At 37.1% G+C, this 17,826-nt stretch overlaps 1 protein-coding gene across 15 annotated transcripts in view; it reads left to right on the top strand.

The window, feature by feature from the left end:
- OPA1 (OPA1, mitochondrial dynamin like GTPase) overlaps window positions 1-17,826 on the top strand; it is a 92,333-nt gene that overhangs the window by 42,878 nt on the left and 31,629 nt on the right. For all 15 annotated transcript variants that reach the window (XM_023750544.1, XM_006084759.3, XM_023750543.1 and 12 more), the window contains 8 exons: window positions 78-150; window positions 1,071-1,186; window positions 2,029-2,093; window positions 3,117-3,193; window positions 11,874-12,039; window positions 13,659-13,811; window positions 16,862-16,970; window positions 17,462-17,541. In XM_023750544.1, coding sequence (XP_023606312.1) covers window positions 78-150; window positions 1,071-1,186; window positions 2,029-2,093; window positions 3,117-3,193; window positions 11,874-12,039; window positions 13,659-13,811; window positions 16,862-16,970; window positions 17,462-17,541 — 839 coding nt within the window. The remainder of the gene's footprint in view (window positions 1-77; window positions 151-1,070; window positions 1,187-2,028; window positions 2,094-3,116; window positions 3,194-11,873; window positions 12,040-13,658; window positions 13,812-16,861; window positions 16,971-17,461; window positions 17,542-17,826) is intronic.

Raw genomic sequence — 17,826 nt, 5'->3', positions numbered from 1 at the left:
TACTGTAATTGAAGTTTTTGTTGTTTTCAAGTGATAAACATTTTCTCAGCGAGAACTTCACCATCATCTTTCCCTAGGAAACAGCTCCGAAAGCATAGAAGCAATAAGAGAATATGAAGAAGAATTTTTTCAGAATTCAAAACTCCTAAAGTAGGTATCTTGTTTAAACATTTAAAGATTTATAGGGAGTAGCTTGAACTAGTAGTTTTCACTTAAAAGTTTCTTTATAGCTGTTAGTTTAACGTTGATTTTTCAGAATTTTTCCCAGATGGTACCTACTAAATAAGTCCTCTAGCTACCCTGACAGAACTCAGAGCAGTTTATCACATGGTGCAATACATGCTGACATAGCAAACTGCCCCTGGGGTGTGGGCAATGAATGACAGTATGGACACCTGAAGTTGTGTTACTTATAAAGTGATTTTTAAAAACCAACACTTTCATTTTTAAATGCATGTATCTATTTCTCTTTCAGTGTTGGGGAAAATTGAAGTGGGCTGGGGATGTCAAAGGGGTATCCCTGAATACTAGTAGATATTGACAGAAATTATCAGAAAATATGATACTAAAGAAAAGCAAAAAGGAAGAGCTAAAGGGCAACTGAGTTATAATAAAACTTTATAAGTAGAGAGTCACTTGAAGTGGAAAAGTATGTTTGCCTCTATATTAGTATAGTAAATCAATATAGTTCTCATACTATTGAGTGAAGGGATAGGAGCTCACAGGTGTATAGAACTGTGCTGTCCAATACAGTAGTCACTAGCCTTGTGTGATTATTTAAATTTAAAGTAGTTAACATTAAATAAAATTAAAACTTCATTTCTTAATCACACTAGCCACATATTTCAAGGACTCAATAACCCCATGTGGCTAGTAGTAGCTACCATATTGGTTAATTTAGATATAGAATAGTTTCTTCATCACAGAAAATGTTATTGGACAGTGTTGCTATAAAAATGTATACGTGGGCTGTTCTCATTAGGTTATCATAACAAGCACATTCTCAAACTTAGTGATGGTATTGTCCTTTTGTTATTTTAGTATACTTTAACTCTTGTTACTTTTAATAGGGCCAGCATGCTAAAGGCACACCAGGTGACTACAAGGAATTTAAGCCTTGCTGTATCGGACTGCTTCTGGAAAATGGTACGAGAGTCAGTTGAACAACAGGCTGATAGTTTTAAAGGTAAGTTGGGTTTTTGAAATAAGGCAGCACATTTAGACATTGTATTAGCTGGCAATCTTAGGCATCCATGAGGTTCTTTACTCCCTTTAACAGTTGCTTTTCAGTTCATTTACTATTAGATAGTATGTGGAAAATGCAGTATTACAAGAACAGGGTGTTTCCTCTCAGAGGAAACATTGCTGGGAGCACATTGCGAGTTTCAACAGATTAGAAGGTGTGCAGTAGTATTTGGGAGAAAGAGCTTAGTAAACTGCAGTGAAGTCAGAGTCCCCCTTTGGGGGTTGAGGGGAGAGGAAATGTGTTAGGAATCAGCATTCTGCGCCTCGGCTAGTTCATGAATTCCATACTTTTCCTGCTCTATGGCTTTGCTTCCATAGTTTCATTTGGTGATAGTACACATTTCTTCCTTTTTTTCATTTGGCAATCCTACCTGTTTATTCCATTTAGTCCCTAAACAACCTTGTAAGTATTAGTATTAGGCCCATTTTACAGAAGAGAAAACTGAGGACAGAGTACCTTACCTAAGTAATACACCCAGCATCATACAGCAGTAGACCCAGGATTTGAATCTTGGTATAAATGCAGAGTCCATGCTCTTAGCTACTGTACTAAACTCTTTCGGTCATGTGTTTTGTGGATTGGATGTAGAAACTAGAGTCAAGGAGATTAGTTTGGAAAAGTTGCAATATGAGATTCAGAGATGTTGAGAGCCCAGAGTACTCAGGAGGCATAGGTGCACACTTAAATTCAGTTAATGAAGAAGATATGCATGATGGCCTTTAGCCACTGCCTGTGGAAAGAAAGAAAGTCCTCTAACTTGAACACCTGTCCTTCTTCCTCAGCAACACGTTTCAACCTTGAAACTGAGTGGAAGAATAACTATCCTCGCCTGCGAGAACTTGACCGGGTAATGTTTGTACACCTCATGTATTTTGCATATATCTAATCCAGCAATTTTCAAACAGTGTGCTGTAAGGTATTTTAAAACATGCAGCACCTGGCTATTTAGTCAGGGGCACTGACCTCTTTTCCCTTAGATTGTCAAATAAAAAAATGACAACAGTCAACACAATAGCTGTCTGATGTGAATGAGTTAAAATCACAACTATTTTTTGTTTTTTTGTTAAATCAGCAAAAACTACAATATGTTTTTTGGTGTGCATAGAATTTTAGTGATTAGTGTACGTGTGCCATCAGTTGAAAATCGCTGATGTAATCTAATATTGCACTCTAACAAAATGTATGTTAATGAGCGAAATTTGGTAAGCTACATTGTTCTGGTTTTTACCATGATTACTAATTTAAAGCTGCAAGAATGCATTCCCAGGAACAGTTATTTTTCTACAATAATTTAAATTATTTTTAAAACATAACTAGGGTCATGGGATGTCAAAACAAGTATTTAAAAGTATTTTCTGAGATGAAGAATTTTTTAAAGGCATTATAGAATTAGTTGTATTTATGTAATGTAAACTTATACACCAACTTTTTTACCTTTTCAGCATTTACTGTTGAAGAATATACTCTAATTTGATGGGATTTAAATACTAGTTTTCCTTGATTTTAAAAATGCCATTGGTTGTAAAATAGCATCAGTTTGCTAATACACTAAGTTAATATGTATTACTACTTTCATATAACATTTGGTATGTGAAAAATTTATCTGAACAAATGTTATGTAAAAAACTGCATTCAGAATTAAGTGAATAAGGTAGACATTTGTGTCAGTTTATTAGTCCTTGTCTGGATATTGGCATTTCTACAAAAGCTATTAGAAGAGAAGAGGGTTATTTGCTGGTCATGCATGCTTCAAACCTGAGCCCATCCTACTAGCCTGTCAGAGGCCTTCTTTTTAGTTATTTCTGAAAATCATGGCAGGGCAAATGGACTCTCTTATGAAAATCTTATTTCTTGTATCTATATTGCCTAGAATGAACTATTTGAAAAGGCTAAAAATGAAATCCTCGATGAAGTTATCAGTCTGAGCCAGGTTACGCCAAAACATTGGTGAGTATTTGATCTTTTTTCAAAAACTTTATGAATTATAATTAAATACTAAAATTTAGATTGATAAAGCTGTGATTTATTGTAGCTGTGACTCAATCCTCAAAATCTAGGCAGAAACATAAATGTATCTAACCCTGTTCTAGTCTACCTATTTAAGTATTTAAGTAGAATAATTGTGTATTTATTAAGTATCTTGCTTTTTACTCTTTTTTGGAGGGATGGGGGCGGGTTGTAATTGCTAGAATGATTAATTTAAAACAGGGGGTGGGGGGTAGGATGTCCGGGCTGTGGGCCATATAACGCCCATGAAATCATGTGGATTGGCCCTGCCAATGCATTAGGGGTGAGTTAATTAAATGTTTGACCAAATATAGCAGGCTAATTTTTAAGTTGATAATTTTTAAATGGTCTGCAAATGATCTTATATATATCCAAATGGTCCTTGGCAGAAAAAAGGTTCCCCACACCTGATTTTAAAGGTTATCTCACTCCCATCTCAAAACCTATAATGGCTTCATAGCACACATCCAAAGTTCCCTAAGTGGCCCTCAGAGGCCTGCACGACCTGGCCCTGGCTGCCTTTTCACCCTCTTCCACTCTGCCCTTTATTTGAGAACTCTAATGCCCTGGCTGTCTTGCAGTTAGTTCTTTAGGCAGCTCTATATTCTTTTAAAATCTGATTGCTTGAGGCTTTTTTTTACCTTTAATATGTTTTGTACAAATCACTATTCAAATTGAATCCTATTTGAAATTTTTGTTAAATAGCAAGTAAATACATCCTTTTGAAAAATACTCATGCAAGTGTTTCAAGGCAAGCTATCACCTTCAACTTATGCTTTGTGTAAATTTGGGTGCTCTTAAATTTGTTGGAGTGGGCACTGTAACCAAAGTGGGTTCTATATACCTCAAGTAAGCTATGTCTAAATAGCCCTTAGATTTTTTGCAATCATCTGTTAATTATCAAATTCCTGGTGCATATCTTATCTAACGAAATCTGTGGTATCTTAAAGAATTTATCACTCTAGGAGCAGAACTATTCTTACTGCCATGCATTACAAATAGTTTCTGTACCTCTTCTGTTTGCTCAGTTCAAAATTATCAAAATTGACCCTACATAGTAGTGTTCAATCCTTGAGTTTGAATTCAATATTACTAGTTTCCCCATCCTGGTGACCTTTCTTCTTCAGTAGTGAACACTTTTCTCTCTTTAAGCAGTCAAAGTTTACCTGTTTTTAATCTCCCCTATTAAAAACAAAAACAAAAAAAAGGGTTTTGGTCTATACTTATTGAGTAATTATATACAACACAACTTATCTTTGTTATTCTTTGTATTTTAAGCTAGTTCTATGGCTTTATGTAAGCCAATTCATTTTAATAACTAATAATGCCATTTGTGGCAGAAAAATTTGATGATTCTGTAAATTCAGGGCATCATCAAATGGCATGGTTGGTTTTGTTTGAGCAGAACAAGTCTGTAATCAAAGTTACCAGCAAGAAAACGAGCCTTAATAGTAAATCTCATTTATTTAGCACACAAGTGGCTGAGGAGAATTGTGCAGGGACAGGAAGCCTGCATTGCCAGATTGCCTGTTGAGAAGGCAAGGGAGAGAGCTGGGACAGCTGGCTCCTAGACATTTACTCTGTGTGCTGCTGGAGCAGATGATTTTGTATATTTTCATCATTTTTTTTTTAGGCATTATAGCTTAACACAAATATAGATCAAAATAGCAGGTCCTAATTTTAACTGTTCATACCACATTGAATTCACCCCAAACATTTTTAAAAAATACATTTTATTGATTTCAGAGAGGAAGGGAGAGGGAGAGAGATATAGAAACATCAATGATGAGAGAGATTCATTGATTGATCGGCTGCTTCTTGCATGCCTCCTACTGGGGATCAAGCCCGCAACTTGGGCATGTGCCCTTGACTAGAATTGAACCTTGGACCCTTCAGTCCACAGGCTGATGTTCTATACACTGAGCCAAACCAGCTAGGGCTATACCCCAAACATTTTATGTTTGTGACATATTGATGTCTTAGGTAGTTTCTTTTTACTGAATAATGCCTTATGTGATATTTTAGAATGTGTGCTTAAGATGCTTATAATTGTTAAGGTCACAGGACTGTTTGATCTATATATGTGCTCTGGAAGCAGTGTTATAAGCATTTTATGTCCTAAAATGTTTGTTATTCAGTTATAGACATTCTACTATACTTTAATTATATTTTAAGAAAGTTATTGGGGGTTTAGGCTTGACATATGGTACATTATAGTGAGAAATAGGCTCTCAACATTTTTACACAATATACCTGATCACCAAGAATCAATTACTGACATTAAGCTGGAGATACTGGTATATCATTAACATGATGTGACCATCATCATAGATTTTTTTTTCCATATGTCATTTGGAAGAATAGCTGGCTAGATTTATAGAAACACACTTTTTAAAAGAAATGGTACCATGGTATGGATACAATTTTTGCTGAAGGGTATTAAGTTTATTTTGTTGAAGTTAGAAGAATGAAAGGAAAATGGGAATGCACAGTTGAGTCCTCTAATTCAAATTTAAGGAATCAAAAAAGATTTCTGATATAATCTGAGATGTAAAGGTGGTAGGTAAAGGCAGTTTGTGACAGGGATATTGCAGAACCAGGAGGTGAAAGCAAGAAAGGTGAAGCAGGTAGCCGTCACCCCTAGTTTTAGCATAGAAGGAGGATGGAGGCGGGAGATAAAACAATGAATATAAGCAAGACATAGATTATTCTGGGCCTTACAAGCCAAGTTCAGAAGACTGGAATTTATCCTATGAGCAGTGAAGGCCATTGAGGAGGTTTAGGTCAGATTTGCATTTTAGAAATATCTTTGTAGTTGAGAAAATGGAAAACAGGTGGAGAAAATTGTAAGCAAGGAGGCAGTTGTAATAATCTAGACAAGACATCATAGTGGATTGAGTTTGAATGGTGGTTGTGCAAGTGGAGAAGTGGAGACATTCTGAGATATTTAATAGGTTACCTAGAAAATAGAATTGACAGGATTTAGTGATTGGATGCAAAAGTAATGGAGAAGAGGCAATTAAACAGCGAGTACATCGACATCCAGTAATTACTTTGTTAGGAGTCTATGGAATGAAGATAAATTTGACAAAGATGAGCACATAAGAATCTTTACCATGGTTTTGTTTATAAGTGTAAAAAATTGAAGTGTAAAAAAAACTTCACTATTTGGAATCATGTAATATTTGATGTATCCATAGATGGATTACTGTAGAGCCATTGAAAAATATAGGATGTTGACATGGAAAACTGTAAGATGTACTTTTAAGTTTAAAAAAGTATTTATAAAGCAGTATGTGTACTGATCTACTTGTGTAAATATACATGTACACAAGCATTAACTTTTTAAAACGACAACTTAAGCTGTAAATAGTGGTTGTCTACTGAAAGAGGAATTGTGGATGGGTGTTTACTTTTTCTGTGTTGGTTGAAATTAGTATATGGAATAAGTCCTCTGCATTAAAAGAAAAAATTTCCATTTTGAAAATTTATTAAATTAAAATCGAGAGTAGGGAAAGTTCCTGGAGATAAAGAGGGTAGTAAATATGACTATAATGTGAGTTGTATTTTGTATATTTGTGGGATTTATCCTGTATGTTGGCAAAACTTAGTATAAAGAAGTCTGCAGTCACGTGGAACATATGCTGGGAAAAGTGTTCGATATGAGTAGGGATACAAGTAAGCATAGTGGATGGTATAAGAGGCTGTGTTTTTTTACATGAGAATTGGGAACTAATGGTCCAGAAGAGAAATGGTGGGGGGAGGAAAACATAGCTTCTGCTTCCTAACTCTGAAGCACAATCAACTAATTAATGAGCAGCTTCCACTCAGCAGAATTTGAGGATGATTACTGTCCATTGGAAGAGTCAAGAAAGGTTTGAAGATGCAAGGAAAAGGGAAAGAGTGAGAATGTAAAATGATTTATGTGTTATGGAGCAGAGTCTTGCATCACAATAAATCACAATAAAAATTACTGTAATGGTGGGGGCAGGGGAGTCTAGACAGATGACAGCAGCTTGGTGACAAAAGAGCCAGTGGGGGGAATGGGGGCGGGAGGGGGAAGAACCAGTGAGGCTTGGGTTGGATAGGTGACATAGCTACCCAGGGTGGGTTGGAAAGCAGTAGGCTCCATTGAGAATGTGGCATTAGGCTTGTGAGGATTTGGTGGTCTGAATTTTTGCTATAATCTCCTTGAAATGGTGTCTGGGATGTAGATTCCTGACCCAGAATTTGCTGGGAAGAAATAACAGACCGGGTCTGTTCTGAGGCAGGAGCAGCAGAAAGCTTTAGCAGTCAGAAGCTCAGTCATGATCTTTTGTTTATTTTTCAGAAATTTTCTTAAGTTTGTGTTTAAAATGGCATGTGAATAGGGAGGCCCTGACAAGCTTCTTTTCCTTTTTTTTTAATAAGTCTCTATTGTTCAGATTATTACATTTGTTCCTCTTTTTCCCCCCATAGCTCCTCTCCACCCGGTTTCCACCCTCCACTGCCCTTACCGCCCGCACTGTCCTCGTCCATAGGTGTACGATTTTTGTCCAGTCTCTTTCCACACCCCCACACTCCTTTCCCCCCCAAGAATTGTCAGTCCACTCCCTTTCTAAGCCCCTGTTTCTATTCCATTCACCAGTTTATTCTGTTCGTCAGATTTTTTATTCACTTGATTTTTCGATTCACTTGTTGATAGATATGTATTTGTTGTCACTTCGTTATTCATAATTTTTATCTTTACCTTTTTCTTCTTCCTTTTCTTAAAGAATACCCTTCAGTATTTCATATAATACTGGTTTGGAGGTGATGAACTCCTTTAGCTTTTTCTTGTCTGTGAAGTTCTTTATCTGACCTTCAATTCTAAATGATAGCTTTGCTGGGTAGAGTAATCTTGGTTGTAGGTTCTTGCTATTCATCACTTTGAATATTTCTTGCCACTCCCTTCTGGCTAGCATATTTTCTGTTGAGAAATCAGCTGACAGTCATATGGGTACTCCCTTGTAGGTAACTGACTGTTTTTCTCTTGTTGATTTTAATCTCTCTTTGTCTTTTGCCTTTGGCATTTTAATTATGATGTGTCTTGGTGTGGTCCTCTTTGGATTCCTTTCGTTTGGGGTTCTCTGTGCTTCCTGGACTTGTAAGTCTGTTTCTTTCACCAGGTAGGGGAAGTTTTCTGTCATTATTTCTTCAAATAGGTTTTCAATATCTTGCTCTCTCTCTTCTTCTGGCACCCCTATAATTGGGATGCTGGAACGCTTGAAGTTATCCCAGAGGCTCCTTGCGCTATCTTCATATTTTTGTATTCTTTTTTCCTTTTGCTCTTCTGGTTGGGTGTTTTTTGTTTCTTCATATTTCAAATCTTTGACTTGATTCTTGGGATCCCCTAGTCTGCTGTTGGATCTCTGTATATTATTCTTTATTTCAGTCAGTGTATGCTTAATTTCTAATTGGTCCTTTTTCATATCCTTGAGGGTCTCACTATATTTCTTGGAAGTTTCTAGAAGATTCTTGAGTAACCTTATAACCGTGATTTTGAACTCTATATCCAGTAGTTTGCTTTCCTCCATTTCTGTCATTTGTGACCTATTTCTTTATCTCTGCATTTTGGCTGCTTTCCTGTGTTGATAGAATGGCTTTCTGTGCTAGGTGTCCTGTAGGGCCCAGTGGTTCAGTCTCTCTAATTACCTGAGGTGGACACTCTTGGTGTACTCCTTGGTGGGCTGTGTGCACAGTCTTGTTATAGTTAAGCCTTGATTGCTGTTGGTATTACTGGGAGGAATTGACCTCCAGGCCAATTGGCTTTGAGGACCAGTTGTGTCTACAATGGGAGAACTTCTGTGTTGGAAACACCCTTATGGGGCGGGACTTGCTTCATTGGGGCTTTGGTGCTCACTGAGTCTGCCCCCTGAGTGTGTCTCTTATGGATCTGAGGAGTTGTAATCTGGATGGTCTCCCTCTGACCACTGGGTAGACTGGCTCTTGGATCTCCAAAGAGGTGCAAAGTCAACCACTGCCTGAGGCCACCCTGCAGAAGCTACAGAGAGATCTGCAGATTCCTCCTCTTTGTTTGGGGTTTGGAGGTGCCCAGATGAGGCACAGCTGTGAAGTAATGCAGGCTGCTGAGGAGCCGTAGGCCTTCTTTTGGAATCTCTGGGATTCTCTGACCCAGCTACAGTTTGACAGGTTTGTAGGCAGAGAAAGGCCAGGCCATTAGTATGCAAAAGCTTCTGTGCACAGCTTGGGTGGGGATATAAATTGGGTGTGGCGGGGTCTCAGGGAATCACCAGGGTGGAGCAAACTGCAATGGCTGCCAGTCTGCTTTGCCTCGGAGAGGTCCTGGGGTCTGTGTCCCCCCCGCCCGTGCAGGAACAATGAACGCTGCAAGCACTTCTGCCAGGAAGCCGCCCTCACGTTCCGGCCCAATGCCAGACAGTACAGTTTCTCTCCATATGAGTCTGGGTCCCCAAATTTTTGCCCGCAGCTGGAGTTCAGAGCAATCGGGAGCTTGCATCTCCCTCCCGATTGAAAAAGACAACAGCGTACCCAGCTGCCAGCCCCTTTCGCGTGCGCCTCCGTACCTCCACACTTCCACCTCCTGCCGGACTCAATGCACTTTTCTCTTTCCTTCTAGTTGTAGAATTTCCATTCAGCCAGCCTCCCGTGGTTCTGGATGATATTCGTTTTGTCTTTTAGTTGTAGTTTTAATGTGGTTGTACATGGCAGCAAGTTCAGGTGTTCACCTATGCCGCCATCTTGGTTCTCCTCACAAGCTTCTTTTCTTCAGCTTGCTCCTAGCATTCTCCCATTATTTGTCATGAACAGCATGACTAAATTGACTTTGTCCTCTGGTCCACAGTGGTGTATCCTCTCCTCATATTCTTTTTTTTTTTTTTAATTGTATTGATTTCAGAGAAGGAGAGATGGAAAGAAACATCAATGATCAGAGAGAATCATAGATTGGCTGCTACTTGCACATCCCCCACTGGGGACTGAGCCTGCAACCCAGGCATGTGCCCTAACCAGGAATCAAACCATGACCTCCTGGTTCATAGGTCGTTGCTCAGCCACAGAGCCATACCAGCCAGGCCTCATATTCTTTTTTTTACCTGAAAGTTAACAAGAGAAAACCACCAGCTAAGCTCAATAAACTTAATTTTACACAAAATATTAAGTATGAGTAGTCTCGGATAAGAAGGAGTGTTGACCCAAGAAAATTAAGCTTGGCTTTTAGACAGCTGGGATATCTGTTTTTACTACCCTCGGCTTTGTGGCTGCATCCTAGAGGTTGAGGTTACTTTTACGACAGACCACTTGATAAGCAGAATATTTTTGTATATTACATATTTTAGTAGTATACAGTAGTAGAAATTAGTTTGGAACAAATCAAATAAATATTTGCTTGAGATTTCAGGGTTTTTTTCTTGATAGAAATAGTTGACAGTAGGGGGGTGAGGGCATATGCTGGGGGGTGGGAGCAGCTGGGGAGAGGTCAATGGGGGAAAAAGGAGACTCATGTAATACCATACTTTAAACAGTAAGGAATTTAAATTAAAATAAAAAATAAGTAAATAAAAATAAAATATTTTTAAAAAGGAAAGAAATAGTTCTCTTTTTCTTATTTAGAGATCTGTATTCATGTAAAATATCTTTCAAGGCAGAATTTTCAACTTGATTGTGCATCCTTTATATCTATTGTTTCTTTAATCATGAAATGTGGAACAATATTACTTAGCAATATTTCATAACATCTCTGTGCTTCATGCTGTGGTCTGATAAATTGTTAAAATTATACCAAGTTTTCAGACTTGGACTCCGGTTCACAGTCAATATGCATAATGTATGTATTAATATTAGGCAAATAAGCCAATGAAAACATACTTAGAATTATTAGTCATTAGGGAAATACAAATTCAAATCACAATGAGATAAACTATAAATCTATTAAAAATGACTGACATTAAAAGAACTAATCATACCAAGTGTTGGCAAGAGGGAGGATCTAGCTTCTCATACTCTGTTGGTGGGAACATAAAATGGTCTGACCATTTTGGAAAACAGTTTGGCATTATCTTAAAAAATTAAATATATAATTACCATATGAATCACCATTCCACTTATAGAATATTTGCTCAAGAGGAACAAAAGCATATGTCCATGCAAAGACTTGTACAGGAATGTTCATCGCAGCTTTATTTGTAATGGACAAAAACTGGAAACAACCCAAATGGCCATCTGCAAGTGAATGGGTAAACAGGTTCATGTGATGGAATATTACTCATCAGTAAAAAGGAGTGAAATATTGATATACATGCCATAGATAAACCTCAAAATAATTATGCTGAGTGAAAAAGACAAAAAATAAGAGTACATGCTGTATGAATGCATTTATATAAAATTATGGGAAATATAAACTAATCTGTAGTGACAAAAAGCAGATCCAGTGGTGACAACTTTTGGGAATGATGGCTAGTTCATTATCTTGATTGTTGTTATGCACAGGTGTGTACATATGTCAACACTTTAAATATGTGCGATTTATTGTAAGTTAATGATACTGCGATAAAGCTGTTTTAATAACTTAATATTATACTTAAATTTGGTGTTCTTGAAATGTTTTCTTTTTAAATTCCAGGGAGGAAATCCTTCAGCAGTCTTTGTGGGAAAGAGTATCAACTCATGTGATTGAAAACATCTATCTTCCAGCTGCACAGACCATGAATTCAGGGACTTTTAATACCACAGTGGACATCAAGCTCAAACAGTGGACTGATAAACAGCTTCCTAATAAAGCAGTAGAGGTTAGGATATAATTTAATTAAATGGGTAAGAAGCATTATCTGAAGGGAGTAGGAGCTGTGAATTTTAAATTTTATTCCCATCACAGCCACTATCTTTCTTTTTGTCTTTATACTCCATTCTTTATTCCTCATATCTGTGTTGGGATTAACCTTAATGCTGCTACCAGTTACTACTGTTATAAATCTTTACTAATTGGTATGGTGTTGGTCTGAGGGTATTATTGTTTTCCTCCCCAAAGATAGCATTTAACAAAACTGCCAAAATTTGCAAATATTTCAAATGTGAAACATTTTTAACTTCTTTTGTGGATAAAGATTCCATAAGGAAAATATTTAATGGATAAAACATTTCGTGTCTTGATTTTCTGCAAGGCTCAATTATACTTAAATAATTCTTTAGTTTGGATCTTGCCAGAAGGTTAGACCAGAAATTATAAGAAAGTGCCTTAAAAAATTTGCATTTCTGTTACCCTACCACTTACTAGCTGTGTGATCCTTGGGCTAGTAGCTTCTGATTCCTCATCTATAAAAATAGGGTTGATAATGTTGCCTATCTCACCGATTGTTACAGGAGTAAATGAGTTAATGTATGTAAAATACTTAGACAATGCCTGGCCCATAGTAACTGTTCAGTAAATGCCAGTGCTGTTATGATGGTGATGATGATGACCGCCATTCAAGGTGATCAGCCATGCATATCACTTTGAAACACGATTGTTCCAGCTAAGAGTCTGCCTCCGGTGCTTCTGTTTGAGGATGCTCATAAAATTAGAATCAGTGTTAAGAATAATTTTGTTTTTCATACCTACCTTAGAAACAAAATGTCAGTCTCTGATTATTCAGGTGTATTTCACCCCTTTCCTATCCTGTTCCAGATACAGCTTCTTCACCGCTGTTCTCAGTTTCCGTACGCCTCCCTTTCTAAGAACACTTGTGGTCATACTGCCCCAGCTATGTGCTGCTGACCCCTGCCCACTTCTCTGCACATTTACCCCTGATAATTAGCGCTGGTGCCACCACTTCACTAGCTGTCCTCACTACCGGCCCTGACGTTTTTCTGGGCCCTGCCTCATGAGAGGATATTTTTATATCCTACGGTTCAAGCAGTGGAAGTGGTCATAGAAATGGCAATGATTCTGTCTCCTGCTGGCTCTGCCCCTTCACACCTGGTTGTGGTAAAAGATGCGGATCTGGTGAAGGTCAGGAAACATTGATTTTAATACTTCACTGAGTATTTTTGTACAGGCACCTTTCTTCATGGCATAATTTCTTAATGTTTGAAATGAAGAGGGCTAAATATAAAATGCCGTTTTGACACTGCTCTTTCACTATTCATCTTTCACTCTCGATTTTTAAATATTAGATACTAATTTTTAGAAACTTAAAGCACTGTGTATGTCTGTCAACACATGCCAGGAATTCAAATCTATCCCACCAGCTGCCAGTGTAGATGTCTAGGCCAGAGTTTATATTTGTTGATGGTTTTCTTAATGCAGTTTCATAATGTCTTTTCTGATAAGCTGACCTGTCACATCTGACTTAAGTTCATGTGTGTATTTTTCATGTTATAAATTAAATAAAAGTATGTAGTATAATTTTTTTCTTTTAAATTATTCTAGGTTGCTTGGGAGACACTACAAGAAGAATTTTCCCGCTTCATGACAGAACCAAAAGGAAAAGAGCATGATGACATATTTGATAAACTGAAAGAGGCTGTTAAGGAAGAAAGTATCAAACGCCACAAGTGGAATGACTGTGCAGAGGACAGTTTGGTATGTTGTTTGTATATTAGGGTGTCAGCCTCATATGTTTATGTAATTTCTCAAATTGATACTTTTATGAGAAATGTTTTATATGACTAAATTAGATTCTGAATTTAAAATAATGAAGGAAAGAAATAGATTTACGATCTGTAATTGACCCTTTGACATTTCTCTGCCCTTCTGTAATTGCCTTCTGTTATTTCTTGCTTGGTTATCATTTTAGAAGAAAAGCAAACTTCTCAGTAAACAGGCTTCTATAAACTTCAACAAGTTGTTATCCATTAGCCTGAACTAATAGAGGTTAGCTGTTTCTCGGTTTACTTTCTGGTAAAGAATTAGATGCATTGATTTTCGGTGGATTTGAGTCATAAAATGTTAGACTCCTAAATCATAATGCTAACTACCATGTGTTGAATGCTTACCAGGTATCAGAAACTGCTGTGTATTTTGTAAGCATTCTTTTATTTCATTCTTTTTTTTTTTTTTCAGAGACTAAACCAACTTTATTTTATAACAGTATTACTGAAAGCAAAATATCATTTAAAACAACTTGAAGCTGCCATAAATCTAATCTTGCATCCTAACTATACATAAGATCAAAAGCAAAAGAAAAAAATGTTCAGTACAGTTAATAAGTCCCTATTGGGCCTTACATGGTCTGGTTTCCTGTAACCATCAAAAAACCACCACAGCCCCTACCAACTCCTCTCCCCAGTGTCCTCAAACCTGTGTGAATCATCAGGCTATCTGAAAGAGACAGACCTACTCAATAACACAAGGTCGGCTTTACATGTAGACAAGGAGCTTTAGTACAAAGCAAGTGTTCTGCACAAATGTTCAAACAATGGAAAGTACTGAAATTTGGACATGTTAAGAAAGGAAGCACAAGGTTTTAAGCTGCCTGAATACTTTATTAGAAAGGAAGAAATTGTTTTCTCTTTCTCCTCCCTCCTGTTTCTGGAATGCTGCTGAAGAGCGCGTGGTGTCTGAGAAGAGTTGGCACTGTGGTGCGGTGGGGTCTCTACACGCAGTGCGTGGTCAGTGAGCTTCTTCATAGTTCTCCAGTGTGGAGACCCTCTGACTTTCTATTTCTACTAAGAGTAAAAAGTTGAAGGACAGGAAAGTCAAAAGGGTTCAATATAAAAAATATCCCCAATGAATTTGTCAAACATTAGGAAAGTTTCAAGATGTAAGAAATGCTTTTAATCTGTATTAATAATTTCTCATACAGTATATTTACTGCAGTCTGAAAACTCTGTAAATATTTACTGTAATTCAGTGGAAACTCAATGGGAGGAACCTGGAAGAAGGAAAACCATGATTCAAATTAGTCACAGAGTTTCCTTTGTGCACAACAGCACCTGTTCCATTGAACAGCACTTGCCAGCTGGGCTGCTCTGTTCACCAGCATTTGGATCAAATGAGTCATATAATGCAGGTAGTAAACAGGAAATAAAACAAAACTCCCTGATTAAAAAAAAGATATAGAAAGAACCAAGAATAATCAGAAGTGGTTATAAAATAAAATACATATTGAATGTGAGGGAACAGTGTAGACCAGAGCTGTTAAGGTAAGGTTTGGCATTGGCATTTTAATTTTTCAGGCTTCTGGTCATTACCAGCTGTAGTATAAATTCAGAGAATTATTGGTGTGGCATTACGACTTGAAATGGTCAGAAGTCTTCCGGTTCACTAAGTTGAATGTTGTTCAATAATGAATTTCTTACCGTACTTTTCCCTTTCCTCCAGCTCCGTTTCTTTGAGCACCAGCACTCTCATGACCGATGTGTCGGGTACTGCTCTCAGGCTTCCCTTGGGCCTGGGCAGGCTCCTGGTGCTGATCACTGTCTGCATCTCCTGTGATCACGATGCTTTTCTCAATTTGTTTCAGATAGTCCACCTTTTATAGTCTTGGTGATGTGTGTGGTGGTTGTTGTCGATACGGAATCAAATGTGATGGTTGTGCAGTCTGTAACGTGCCCAAGTCACCAGCAGCCCCACCATCAATCTGGGAGACTTCAGTGTGATGGTTTTGGTCAAAGTTTGGACACTAGGGACTTCCTTGGTGGAGATTTCTGTCCTTTGTGAGGCATCAGAAATTGTTACCATCTCTGTCTTTACCACGGGTGGCTTTGAATAACAAATAATTTGTGGCAAACATCAGTGTCACCATGAGATACCTGTCTGTTAACTTTATGTTGCTCATCTTGCTTAATAGCACCTTCGTGAACACTCTCTCTGCAGATCTCTTTGGGGGAACTACATGTTTCTGGATCACTGTTACTGCCTACACTGGCTCCTCATTCCACGGCCTGAAAAATCTTTTGTTATATGTAACAGTCTTCTCACCATAATCAAACCTTACTAAGCACCTGCTCTGCTCAGACAAAGGCACTGTCTTCCAGGAAAATGCATATCTGACTGTGGGCTGGTTGTAATTATAATTTTTTGGAATAAATAATATTTATCTTCATATTTGAAAACTGTATTCTTGTTAGCTGCCTTATTAAGATTGGCTTTCTGAGAGAATAGTGCCATTTTCATTCATTCAACAATTAAAAAATTTGAAAACTAGTTTTTTTATGATAAATAACATTTGCTTGTGATTGTTTAGACCTTTAAGCTTCCCCCCATTACATTTTTCAATGCTGTTACCAGTGAGATAATGATTATTATTTTTATCCTCTCTTATTGAAAATGCTAACACATAGGTCATATGATAAAAAGGAGAGGTAGAGATGATCTGAATCATTAACTCCTAAATACTAGGATTCTAGGTGTTAGATTTTATGTAGTTAAATGTGTATATGCCCCTCTCCAGCCCCCACAATGATCTTAGAAATGGTCAGCTCATTTAATTTGGGCTAGGAGAAATTCTTCACTGTTGTTTGTTTAGACAGAAAGCTGACAAATAGGCAGATACTAGGAACTCCTGCATTTGTGTGGAAGGGACATGCTTTATGTCATTTTAGATATTTGCTAAGCTGTCAATTTGAATAAAATTACTAAATGATAAGACACAAATCATATTAGCTGTTTTTCTTCCCTTATTATTTCAGAGGGTTATTCAACATAACGCTTTAGAAGACCGGTCCATATCTGATAAACAGCAGTGGGACGCAGCTATTTACTTCATGGAAGAGGCTCTTCAGGCTCGTCTCAAGGACAGTAAGTAGGGACAGGGGTTATGGAGTTTTGAGTAGTTTCTGAGGAAGGAATCATCCAACTTCAGAGAACATTTGTAATTCTTAAAAAATTAATATTTCCAGGTCTTTGTTATTAATACTGTAGTTGAAGATTATTTGTGGGATTTTTTTTTAGTGGACTGCTTAGTTACTACTAAAAATATTAAGTAAATTAGACACAAGTACTGATCATCTAAAAAGCTGTATTCAAACTATTCTAGTGTTTGCTATACTTAGGAGAACTTTACAAGAACTTCACAATGAATTGTACTTTTCATTGGTTGTAAACATATATAATTAAATTATTTCTTATATATGCACCCTATCAATCATATAACTTTTTCTTCATTTGACTTTATATTGCTCTATCATTTTGAAGTGGTTATGAAAGCAAGAATATTATTAGTTGTAATTTCTGTACTTGGTAAATGACAAAATTCATGATGAATTTAAATTTTTCTTTCAATCTTTTAGCTGAAAATGCAATTGAAAACATGGTGGGTCCAGATTGGAAAAAGAGGTGGCTGTACTGGAAGAATCGGACCCAAGAACAGGTAAAAACAAACAAATCTCTGCCCTTATGATGATATAATTTTGGTCATTTTAGTTCAGGCAGTAAAATAGAACCTATGCACGCCTCTACACCAGTCTTAATAATTTCAAATGTTTATGTCAGCCTTTCTGAAATATAAAATCTTTAGAATAAACAGTAAACTATGAATGAAAGTTTTTATAAGTAAAGTAGCTGTGTTAGTAAAAGAAAGAGTTGAAGCATGTCTCTTTTGTGGTTGCTTTGCTTTGTTCATTTCAATTCCCTATTTGAGGTAAATTGAAGATTA

Source organism: Myotis lucifugus, unplaced genomic scaffold, assembly GCF_000147115.1.
Source record: "Myotis lucifugus unplaced genomic scaffold, Myoluc2.0 scaffold_14, whole genome shotgun sequence".
Taxonomy (NCBI): Eukaryota; Metazoa; Chordata; class Mammalia; order Chiroptera; family Vespertilionidae; genus Myotis; species Myotis lucifugus.
The sequence above is the reverse complement of the archived record's forward strand: the minus strand, read 5'-3'. Positions and strand labels throughout refer to the sequence as shown.